General features: G+C 31.0%; 4 protein-coding genes across 5 annotated transcripts; 2 read left to right on the top strand and 2 right to left on the bottom strand.

Moving 5' to 3' along the window:
- Positions 1-1,733: 1,733 nt before the first annotated feature.
- On the top strand, positions 1,734-4,689 carry LOC134834521 (uncharacterized). The gene is made up of 2 exons (XM_063849236.1): positions 1,734-3,125; positions 4,397-4,689. The coding sequence occupies exons 1-2, from the start codon at positions 1,845-1,847 to the stop codon at positions 4,634-4,636; spliced, it is 1,521 nt and encodes a 506-aa protein (XP_063705306.1). The 5' UTR covers positions 1,734-1,844; the 3' UTR covers positions 4,637-4,689.
- LOC134834522 (syntaxin-16) lies at positions 4,616-6,018 on the bottom strand. Of its 2 annotated transcripts, none has more exons than XM_063849237.1 (3): positions 5,935-6,018; positions 5,692-5,806; positions 4,616-5,631 (listed from the first exon to the last, which is right to left on the bottom strand). In XM_063849237.1, the coding sequence occupies exons 2-3, from the start codon at positions 5,770-5,772 to the stop codon at positions 4,711-4,713; spliced, it is 1,002 nt and encodes a 333-aa protein (XP_063705307.1). In that variant the 5' UTR covers positions 5,773-5,806; positions 5,935-6,018; the 3' UTR covers positions 4,616-4,710. The 2 variants fall into 2 exon arrangements, with proteins under 2 accessions (XP_063705307.1, XP_063705308.1); XM_063849238.1 differs by having other exon boundaries at positions 5,692-5,825; positions 5,935-6,009.
- A 350-nt stretch (positions 6,019-6,368) lies between these two features.
- LOC134835367 (chymotrypsin-2-like) lies at positions 6,369-7,034 on the top strand. Its single transcript, XM_063850244.1, has one exon. The coding sequence runs from the start codon at positions 6,369-6,371 to the stop codon at positions 7,032-7,034; it is 666 nt and encodes a 221-aa protein (XP_063706314.1).
- Positions 7,035-8,639: 1,605 nt separating this feature from the next.
- LOC134835368 (phenoloxidase-activating factor 1-like) lies at positions 8,640-10,923 on the bottom strand. Its single transcript, XM_063850245.1, has 2 exons — positions 10,920-10,923; positions 8,640-9,430 (listed from the first exon to the last, which is right to left on the bottom strand). The coding sequence occupies exons 1-2, from the start codon at positions 10,921-10,923 to the stop codon at positions 8,640-8,642; spliced, it is 795 nt and encodes a 264-aa protein (XP_063706315.1).
- Between the last annotated feature and the right edge of the window lie 931 nt (positions 10,924-11,854).

Consider the following 11,854-nt stretch of genomic DNA (forward strand, 5'->3'; position numbering starts at 1 on the left):
AATTTAGACCGCATTTCAATGTGTTCAATTCCATGATTTTTCATAACACTTTTTGAACATTTTAAAATTTTCAAATTTTATTTTACTTCAATTTTTTTTGAAATTTTAACATGAATTTTGGTTTAATCAAATATTTTATATGAACATTTTAAAAAAAATTTTCCGAACTGAAAATTTTCACCAATTTTCACTTTTCATTAACCTCTAAACATTTTAAAATTTTAAAATTTTTCAAAATTTTCCGATTTTCCATGAATTTTGAGAAGTTTCCCACTAAATCGACAACATTTTCCAAATGAACAATTTAAATTTCCAACGGATAATTTTTTTTATATATGCTGTCAAATCTGTCAATTGAAAAGAATTCGCCAAACCTGCTAATTTTAAAGTGACCGCATTTTTTTCAAAAAAATTGAAATGCGGTAAAAATAAATTTTGAAAAAAAATTTAGAGAACACTTTTTGTCAAATATTTTACTTCAACTTTATTTTAACTGGTTTAATCAAATATTTTATAAAAAAAATCACTGTCTTTTGCTCTATTTTCATATTTTCAAAAAAAAAACAAATTTTTTGACACTTTTTGATTAAAAAAATGTAATAATATATTAAACATGAACTTATTTTGCTTAAATATCACATTTTTTATAGAAATTTAAATGAAACAATTCTCACGTGACCAAAATTAATTTTTTTCCTCCAATTTTTATTTTGTGAAATTTTACATCAATTTTGAGTTAAAACTTTAAAATAATAAAACAAAAATTAATTTAATGTGAAAAATCAATGTTTATTCGTCAAAAAAGTAACATACAAAAATTAAATAATTTTTGTGTTTTTTTCTCAAAATCCTCATGCGACATAAAGTGAAATAATTAAATTTAATAAAAATTAAATTTATATTTTAAATTTTGTTAGACGAAATTCCTAAATATGGACACAGAAATGCCAAGGAAAGGAAGTTTCAATTGAATACTTGCAGGCGTGCGATAGTCTTCTAACCGATTATGGCACAGGAAACTTCGCCGCTGCACAAGTACTTTCAAAAAACAAAATATTGGCTCCGGCAACGCATTCCAACGACAGGACAGTACCAAAAAAGTTCGAACTTGCGTTAAATAAAATAGCAGGAAAGAACGAATTAGAAATGGAGCAAGTCAAACAAGGAATCTGCCGAGCATTGGCGAAGGAATTAAAAGAGACTTTGAACAATGGACAGATGCCGACGTTAAAAAAAAATTTAATGTAGTTTCTCTGTCGTTTCTGCTGTCGTGGTAAATAATTTATATTTTTTTTCTGAAATTTATTAATTAAAAACTTTTCTAAAAATCAAATTTTCTAACAAAAAAAATTTTTTTTCAAGATACTTATTCAAAAACCACTCCCGTCAACCGTTCAACCGAAGACTGAGACGAGTCGCTTAGTCGAAAAAAGCACCGGTAGTCCATTCTTAACATCTATTTGTGACTTAAGACTGATTGAATCGCTCTCTAAATAGCTAGAGAACCGAAATCCGACATCTCATTACATACTGAACCCACAGAAAATTGAGCATCCAATACAACGTCAGAGTCAGAATAGAAATTACCTTAAACTTTGGTTTTTCGGAACGCTATATAGTTCGTCGGATACTACAGTCCAGTGTTATTTTTCGAGCTCGGAATTCGAGCATCACATACAAACTAGAGCTTGCAATCTCCATCAAGTCACCTGTCATTTGGTGATTTTGGCAAGACTGAGTGTCGTCAAAACAATCAAATTTGGCGAAATTCTCAGAAAAAATCCTCATAAAAGTCCAAATTCGTTCAAATGTGTCTCCTTTCCGACGAGGAGTGAAGGCCAATCATGGAAAATATCGAAGAAATAACAAAAATGCTCCCGAACGTCACTTTGAACGACGATGAGTGCTCCATCGGAAATCTGCCGGAAGAAGTACTCATCGAAATTATGGACAAATTGGATTGTTCTTCACGGATATCCGTGACCCGTACCTGCAAAAATTGGCAAAATATCATGCTCACAGACTCCCGATTCGCCAAATATCATCAACTTACGCTGGATAGCGGTTGCGTGCTGGAAATGGATCTCGAGCCGGTGTCTCTCTTCATGCACAGTCCTCGAAAATTTGGAATTCTCCGTTTGGGTGATGTAAAAATTGGACCAGATCTCGAACCGTTCTGGCTTAAATTGGCAGAGACTGTGCGACACCTTATTGTAAAGGAATTTTCGCCATATTCCATTCGTTCTTACTACTTGGCGGAAATTATCGCAAAATTCCATCGATTACGAGTGCTGGAAATCGAAACATATCACGTGGATCGTGAAATAATCCGCATCGAGAAAAAACTGCCGCCTTACCTGCATAAATGGCCGTCCGTGGAGATTCTCAAACTAGGCGATGCCAAATTCGAACCCGAAAATTACGACTTTTTGGATATCATGATGCCACGGCTAAGTGACATTTTCCTTGGAAAATTCTATTTTTCCGATGATTTTCTCAAGAAGTACTCCACAAAGATACGATCTCTCGACAGTGGCGACCATTTTGGCACGTATTTCCTCAAAAAACTCACAAACTTGACGCATTTGGAAGTAGCGGTAGATGCGCCAACCGAAGATCTCATTCAGTATGTCACGAACCACGCAACTTTGCAAAGTCTCGCTGTTACATCACAAGTTTTTCCCGCCGAACAAATTCCGAAGCTACATAAACTCACGCTGGACTTGGCGATTGTCGTGAATTCATTTGCTCCGTTGCGTCTGTGTCCCGAATTGCGCGAGTTGCACGTGAAATTGTCAAATTACGACTCAAAGTGCTTCTTTGGGCATGAAATTATCGCGTGTCCAAATCTCGAAACGTTGTCTTTGTGCAATTTTTCCAGTGGCGATTGCCAAAAGTGTCAACAGTACATGTTTGAAAGTTTCCCAAATCTTAAAAGTTTTGCAACGGAATCGTGTTTTGTGTCGTCTGCTGATGTCGTCGAACTTATCTCGAAATATTCTACGCGTTTGGAACATTTGACCAGCAAATATTTCGTCACGGAGAACTTTTGTCTCAACGATTCGTTGCTCAAGTGGGCCATGATGCCGAATTTGAAGACTTGCTGTTTGAATCCCGTGGGAATGGTAAGAATTTTATTTTTTTTTTCTTAAATAATTTTTTTTTAAATTTCCAAATTTTTTTCAATACTTTTTGTCCCGATTTTTTATTCGAAAATCCAATGGGGCAAAAAAAAAAAAAAAGTTAAAAATTTTCATCAAAAATTAAAAAAATTTTATTTTCAAAATTTTCAAAAAATTTTCTAAAAATTTTCCAATTTTTGTATGAAAAAATTTTCTTTTAAAAAATTTTCAATAAAAATTTTTTTTTGACAAAATTTTTTGAAAGTTTAAATGAATTTTAAAATCAAAAATTAAAATTTTTTTTTTACATATTTTAAATCGATTTTTTAAAATCCAAAATTATACAAATTTAATAGTAAAAAAGCTTCAAATTGTTTGTTTGATAATTAAAATATTGATTATTCCAAATTTTTTTTTTCAAAAATTTTTTCAAAATTTAAAAATTTGCTTAATGTTTTTGTCCCAAAAATTTTTTTCGAAATGGGGGGGGCAACAAAATAAAAAAAAAAGTTTTGAAATAATTTTTTTCATCATTAAATGACAAAATTTTAATTAATTTTAAAATTTTCAAATTAATATTTTTTTAGTTTTTGTGGTATTTAACATTGAAAAATTGATGATTTAAAATTGATCTCAGAGTATTTCAAATTTTTTAAAAATTTTAACAAAAAACATTTCATAAAAATGGGGTTAAAAAAAATTTTGAAAAAATTTTGACAAAATTTTTTTTGGTCTTTTGAAATTTTATTTTTTAGAAGAAGGAATTTCATTAAAATTTTTTTCAAAAAAATTTCAAAATTTTTTAAAAATACAATTTTTCAAAAATTTTAAAAATTGAATATTTTTAAAAAATTTTTGAAATTTCTTGAAAAAGTAAGGAAAAGGACCAAAAAATGGTCAATTTTGATGAAATTTTTAACTTTTTTTTTTATTTTGCCCCATTGGATTTTCGGCTTTTGAAATGGGGCAGGGGACAAAAACATAGAAAAAAATTTGGAGCGGTCTTAATAAAATATTTAAATTTTTACTATTTAACAATTTTTATCCAAGAATTTTTCCTCAAAAATCCAATGACAAAATCAAAATTTAATTTTTTTTCTGACTGAATAAAATTTTTAAATTATTTTTTTTCCAAATTATATTTAATTTTTGTTTTAAAATTCAATTTATTTTTTTTTTTAAAGCTAAAATTATTTTTTTTTTAAATTTATTTTTTAAAATTTTTACCTCTTTTAAGACAATAAAAAAATAATTATTTTTTTTTTAATTTAAAGGTAACTGAAGCTGGAATCGAAAAATTCTGTGAAAGCTGTCCGATGCTGGAAGATTTGCAATTATTTGGCACGACAAACTTCAATGCGGCAATGTTTGACATTGTCGTTGGAAAACTCAAAAGACTGAGATATTTAAATATTGAGCAACGGAGACCTGTGCACGAGATAACACCTCCTGGCATATCATTCAAAATTACCCGACCAAATGGGCGTCCTGTTTATTGTTATAGATTTTTCTGAACGGCGAAAAAACAAGCCGCAACCTGATTAATAAATTATTTATTTAATATTTATTTAATTCAAAAAAGAGTTATTTAGAGCTTCGTAATCAGCAGTAAAATGAGCATAACTAACGTAACGCACGCCAAGATGGATATGCAAAAGAGCTTCCGTGACTTTCGTTGATAAAATTCGGCCTTTTTGAGTTGTTCATACCCATGATGGACTTTCACCTGTGTCGTCTCCACATTATAATCGATCCTATCTAAGATTGTTCCCTGTTCCTGCACCATTTGCGCGAGTTCTTTGTAGATTTCGTTCAAGTGCACGATGGATTTCATGACATTTAGTACTTCCTTCTCACGTGTTTCAATTAATTCCGTGTTATCTTGTTCCAGCAAGACCAGCTGTTTTTGCGTCAATTTATTGGAAATGGGAATTTCAAAGAATTCATCGACATTTTGGTCGTTCGTGTCGTCATAATAATTTGGTTGTTGCAGAAAATTGTCGAAAGATTTCACGGGAATGTTCGACGAGGAGGGACTTAACGGATCCGGTTGAATTGCCAGGTCATCAAAAAAGTCACTACTTGTCTTTTCGCGACTTCGCAATTGTTGCATGTACGCATTCTGAGCATTTCGATATTTGGCTGTTACGGTTTGCAAGCATTTTAGCAGCGAAATGACGACATTGTCCAACAAACGTTTCTCTTTTCCCACGGAGGAGCCTCCATACGATCGCAACTGGTCAATTTGTTTGTGCGCTTGCGAAATTAAACGCGTAACCTCTTGACTCATTTCTTCAATTTCCTTTTCCTCGCTATCGTCTTCTGATAACATCGGGCGTACGAGATGACGTTTGTGCAAAACTTCAAGTTCTTCCATTTTCGGGTCGATTTTGGAAAGGATGAATTGCCCTGCCTCAAATTTGTCGATCCAAATGGGAGGTGCGAGAGACATTTCGTCGTCGCTGGTCCGGGAACGACCGTGCAAGAGACTGTCGCGGTCTGTGTTTCTCTAAAAAAAAATTTAAAAAATTAGGATTTAATTTTTATGTGGGATTTTTGAAGGTCTTACAGCTTCGGCGTAGATATTGTTGCTGTAAAGAGCATTATTCCGCATGAGGACAAAGACGTCTGTGAGAGATCGGAGTGCCATATTAGGACCTCAGTGAGCTGGAATGGTCAATTTTCTAAAAGAAAAGTGAAAAACTTTAACATATTTTGCTAAATTATACGGAAGACTTTAAATAATTTGAAATATCTCCGCTTGTGAGGTAAAGTTCAAATCGTATTTTAATTAAAAAATGACAAAAATTACCTAAAAATCACTGGAAAACTAGTAAAATTTCAATTTTTCAGGGAATTTTCACCAATTTTTCATGTAAACAAAATTGGAGACTGTGAGGCGAATGAAATTGATATTTGCAAATTGCCACGCTAATTCATTTCCGTTTTTCAATATCTTGTACCGTTAAATATTTTGGGTCACGTGGTTAGTATTTTTAAATTAATTTGTTCCGGATTTTCATCGTAATTTGATTAAAATTTAAATAAATAGGTAAGAATTCTTTGGAATAATTTTAATTTTAGTCATGAAATCCATCGTGTTTGTAATTTTCTCAAATTTATTTTTTTAGTGCCGCAAATGACTTTGACGGCATTGAAAGTAAAATCCACTTTGGTCATCGTGTAAAAATCAAGGATAACTTCTTTGCACCGATGCTGAGAAAGCCCCCTTTACTAATTACTGGGATGGAATATTATTGTGGCGGTGTCTGGATCAGTGTGAAATTCGCCATGACAACTGCTTATTGCTTGACGTACCATCACGACATTTCCCACGTAGGTCAACTCGATCAGCAGAACAAATGGCCTCAACGTTCCCCACTCACTTACGAGATAAGATCTAAATTTTACTTCCCAAACTACACTCGCGAAGGCGTCCATTGGTTCGAAAATGATATCGGACTTGTTCGAGTTGATAAATCGCATTACTGGCAAAATTATCCGAGATTCATGAAAAGTTGGCAGCGATGGGGTGAAATAACGACAAAACCTGTTCTCATGCACGGCTTTGGCAGAACGGAAAACGGCGATTATTCGACATTTCTGAAGTACATGACGGGAAGATTGCACCTAAAAGACTCGTATTCTCAGAAAAATTGTGATATTCCAGCTGTTAAAATGGAAATGGCGTTTTGTATGGAACCTATGGAGCCCTTCGATGAAATTGACAATGGAGATATGGGAAATGTTGTTTATTATGACGTAAAAGATCCGGAGAATTATGGACCTGAAAATCGAGTTATTTTGGGAATCGTGAGTTTCAAGTATGGAGACCCGAGAAATATTATTCTGACGAATGTTTCGTATTATGAAGAATGGATTCGAAGTACAATAATTGAAAATCCGTATTAAATTAATAAATTTTAAATAATTTCTTACTTCCTATTGTTTCTTATTTCAGGATATTTAAATTTAGGAGCGGGTTTTAATATCAAGTCTTTACAAATAAAAAAAATGTTAAGAGAATTTAAATTTGTTAATTAGAGATATTCAATAATTTAAATTAATAAATCAATAAATAAAATAAATTGTTTTTAATTTAATTTTTTAAATTAAAATTTAAAAAAAATTAATTTTTTTTTGCTAAATTTTTAGTTCGATTATTAAAAATTTAATGTGTATTTAATTACGGTATTTAATCAAACTTTTAAAATTTTATTATTTTTTTTTATATTTTCCTCTGTAGTAATTTTTTCTTAGACCTAATGGCGCTATCCATACACGGCGTCGGAAAAAAGGGACAATTTTTGAAAACCGACCACCCCCCAACACCTATAATCGGAAACCATCGGAATTTAAAGACACCAAAAAATTTACGACGTACTTTTTAGTAAAATACCCCCCCCCCCCTTTTTCAAGAAAAATTGTTAAAAATTAGCTCAAATTTATATGGAAATTTGTGAAAAATTGTACATGTTTACTCAAAAAACAGATCAAAAAAGTTTGAACTTTTATTCCTCCCCCTTCCCCTACGCCGAAATCCATCGGAAATTCAAACTCCCCTCAAACTCGAGATTTGTGGCCCTCATTAGCAGCTTTATACTGAAAAGAAAATAAAAGTAAAGTTCTTAGTTAATTAAAAATTATTAGTTAATAATATAAAAAATAAAGCATCTATAAAAACTAGTTAAATAAAAGATTGTTAGTTTTTTTTTTGTTTTAAGTTTATTAATATTTATTGTGATTTTATTAGTTATTCTAAATAAATTAATTAAAATTTTGAAAATCTAGGTATTTTTTATATAATCCATAATCTAGTATAATCTAGCCTCGATTGTGTTGCTGGAGTCTGGATCCCTTTTTTGTTGTGGTTCAAACCACAGCATGGTAGATATACAGACATTGCCAAAGTCATCTTTTATTTAAAACATACTGGTCTGAAAAATACTTACCTTCGACCCGGATAACTGGAATCCTGTGCTCTATCCATAATTTCTGTCCTATTGGCAAATTTCTAAGTCCTCTTCGGGATACATGAGTTTCTCCTCCATAATGGTTTTTACGACGTTTTTGCTGTTTGGTAAAATTTTTTATTCTGGTTCTGTGTGATTTTTTCTTCTGTTTACAGATGTAAACTCCTACTAACTTACGACACCCATCCACACAAAAAAAACAATCGCGGCCACGGGTTTTCGCGAAATGTTTAAGTAAGCGTATATAAACACAAACACATAGAGTCATTTCCGCAACACACAAAACAGTAAAAGGGTTTAAAAACTAAAACTAAATAACTATTTAATTAAATTGCTAAAACTTTTTAGTAAAATACTCCCCCCTTTTTTTCAAGAAGAATTGTTAAAAATTTCGTATTTTCCTTTTACCCTATGTCGAAATCCATCGGAAATTCGTGGACCCCCACCCTCCCTCAAACTTCCGACGCCGTAAATGAATGGCGCCTTATAAAAATCTTTGTAATTTAATTTTTATTTTATTCATTTTAACATTTTATTTTAGATATCATCCTGCAATATCCTCCAATATCTTCTGATTGATCCAGCGGACATATTTGGAGACATTCGTCAAAACTATATTTCTCGGATCTCCATAACTATTACTCACAATTCCAACAATAACGCGATTTTCATGTCCAAAATTGTCCGGATCTGCCACGTCATAGTAAACAACATTTCCCATATCGCCATCATCAATTTCATCAAAAGGCTCCACAGGTTCCATGCAAAAAGCCATTTCCATTTTAACAGCTGGCAAATTGCAATTTTTCACCGAATGACCATCCTGAAGATGTAATTTTCCCTTCATGTACTTTAAGTAACTCGCGTATTCGTCATTTTCCGTCTTGCCTAGTCCGTGCATCAAAACGGGCTTTGATTGAATGTCACGCCAATCGCTCTCCCAAGTAAAAATTTTTGGTAAGAATTTCAGGGGAAATCTGTCGTAAATTTCAACTTTCACTAAACCAATGTCATTTTCGTAGAAACGGTCTCCTTCTTCCGAATAATTTGCGTAGACATATTTATTTTGTACAGGAAATCCGAAAGTTTTAGGTTTATCCAGAATGACATGCCAGTCGTTGTCTTCTCCGAGATGCCCGACCATTTTGATGTCGTGATATGTGAGACAATGAGCAGTTGTTATGGCAAAAGTCTCACCTATCCAAGTGCCGCCACAAGCATATTCCTGATCTGTGAATGTTGGATGACGAAACATGGGAGCGAAAAAGAAATCTTGGTCTTTTACGCGATGGCCATAGTGGAAATAGCTGGTAAGGGCGCCTTTTTCCTTGGAGGCTGAAACGAAAATTATTAAATTGGTAAGAAATTGAAAAAGAAGAGTTCTCATTTTGAAGGAAAACGAAAAAATGTGAAAAAATTATTTTGGATGATAATCAAATTCGTCACAAAAAAAATCCATATCAAATGAATTATTGGATTTTTTATCGAAACTAAGCAATTTCATATAAAGAATTGCCAAGATTTAATTTTTATCGCGAATTTTGAATCAAAGAAAATATATTTAGATGTAAAAAAGTCTTGGAACAATATTATATTTTATTCATGAGTTGAGAAAATATTTAAAATAATTTATTTTACATAATTTTTCTCGGCAATTATTTATTTTCATAAATTCAAGGTCAATGGAGATATCTACTAAACAAGAAGGATATGCGATATTGAGATTTTAAAGCGTTAAAAGAAACATTTATGTAACTTAGATTCCTTTAAAACTTCAAAATGTCTCTGAACTATTCAAAAATGGCTAAAAAATCCAACAATATAAAACACCAGAAAAAATCACAAATTTCTAAAATTTCTAGAACTTTCTAAAATTTCAAAAATTGTTAAATATAAAAAAAAATTCAAGCTTCATAAGGAATAAAAAATTTAGTTAAAAAACAAAAAATTCTAATTTATACAACAAAAATTGCATAGAAATTTTTAAAAAATCGATTGAAGAATTAATTATTTTCTTATAAAATAAAATTTCAAATCAATTCATTAAGGACCAGTTATAGCCATTTATGAACCATTTCAGTACTTTTCCTGACCATATTTCATTAATTTAAACTATATTTTTATCATTTTCATTACATTTTTGGATATTCGAATTAAAGATAAGAATTTTTTAAGATCTAAAATGGCTAAAAAATTAAAAAAAAAAGTTACCAAAAAAGTATGAAAAAAGTTAAAATGCTCCAAAAAATAATTAAAATTTTACTCTAAAGCCAAATAGGACATCCTCTATGCACCTAAAATGCAAATTTTCCCAAGAAGGAATGTCAAAAAAACTACTTTCATTCATTAAAATTCGTCCGAAGGCAATAATTAATTTAATTTCACCATAAAAACACACGAAAAAACAACAACATCCAATCGAAAGTCATTCAATACCAAAAATAGAATTTCCTCGCAGCGAGTGACTCGAACGTACGCCAACGTAGTGGAATGACTTATTTTTGAATCATACAAGATAATTATAATTTGGTGACGTTGTTGCCGTCAGCATCTCGCCCCTGTGTGGGACTAATATTTACTACATTTCTGTTGAGTTTTCAATTATTTACACCACGAAACGTGAACGATTTTCAAAGGAAAAAAACAAGCGGGCGAATGTTTTGATACCAAATATGAAAATCTAAAGTCATAAAAATGAGTAATGAATTGTTGTTGTTGACAACATCCAGAAAAACTCGGCAACGACAACGACGACAGACATTGTCTGAATATATTTTTTTAATTTTGTGTATGATGTTTGTTATTCTGAGAGCACGCTTTGTACTCATTAATGCGTATAGAACACTTCTGACTAACGTTCAATCTCAAAATTACGTCATTTTTCTGTTATGTTTAAAAATTCTTTGTGATATATTCGTGCATTAGATTAAATCAGGGAATTAGCGTGAGTCGATATTTTGAAAATATTTTTAAATTTTGAGATTCATTTGACAACCGATTTTGATGTTAAAAGTGTTTTAATTTTTTTTTACAGAATAATTTTTCTACTTTTTCCTTTATTTTTGGACATTCTGAAGTTCACTTTAGAAAAAAAAATATATTTTTTGAAAAAAAAAATTCAAATTTCTCAAAAAAAAAACTCACGAAATCACATTTTAACGGGACTTCATTCCAAAGTTGAATTTTTTTTTGAAAATTTATCGTTTTTAATATATTTTTCTATCTAAAAATTCCTCAGTCTAAAGATTTAAAGATTTTGTAGTATATGTTTCATATACTACTTTGTTTTTGGTGCATAAAAAAGGCCCATTTTGTGAATTAAAATTTTTCAAAAAAATTTTTTTTTGTTTGATTCATAATAGATGTCGCTTCTCACATATTTATGTATCTGACACTTTTAAAAGTAATAAAGACAACGAAAAAGCACATGTTTAAGAGCTAAAGTATTTTTAAAATAAAACAAAGTCAATTAAATCCACCAGTGGTTATTTTTTTTTTCAAAAATATGTAACATTTTCATAGCCGAGAAATTTTTGAAAAAAATTAAAATTTTTCAAAAAAAAAAATTTTTCATCTGTCTGATTAATTAATCAAACTACTTGTTTTATCGCAATCAAAGATACGGTTTATTCTAAGCTTCGTGCGTATTGGAAAATCTCCGGAGAGTGCTCTTTGCGTAAATTTCATGTAAGAAAATTAATCGTTACTTTTAGTATCAGAGAACAAGTCAGCTAATTTTGTATATTTAGCGATCTTCCC

Source organism: Culicoides brevitarsis, chromosome 3 (assembly GCF_036172545.1).
Source record: "Culicoides brevitarsis isolate CSIRO-B50_1 chromosome 3, AGI_CSIRO_Cbre_v1, whole genome shotgun sequence".
Taxonomy (NCBI): Eukaryota; Metazoa; Arthropoda; class Insecta; order Diptera; family Ceratopogonidae; genus Culicoides; species Culicoides brevitarsis.

What these genes read in the sequence shown, in the direction of transcription:
- LOC134835367 (XM_063850244.1), top strand. Translation starts at nt 6,369, where the DNA reads ATGGAATATTATTGTGGCGGTGTCTGGATCAGTGTGAAATTCGCCATG.
- LOC134834521 (XM_063849236.1), top strand. Translation starts at nt 1,845, where the DNA reads ATGGAAAATATCGAAGAAATAACAAAAATGCTCCCGAACGTCACTTTG. An exon ending in GTTTGAATCCCGTGGGAATG is followed by an intron (nt 3,126 to 4,396) that starts GTAAGAATTTTA and finishes TTTAATTTAAAG; the next exon opens with GTAACTGAAGCTGGAATCGA.
- LOC134834522 (XM_063849237.1), bottom strand. Translation starts at nt 5,772, where the DNA reads ATGGCACTCCGATCTCTCACAGACGTCTTTGTCCTCATGCGGAATAAT. An exon ending in ACAATATCTACGCCGAAGCT is followed by an intron (nt 5,632 to 5,691) that starts GTAAGACCTTCA and finishes ATTTTTTTTTAG; the next exon opens with AGAAACACAGACCGCGACAG.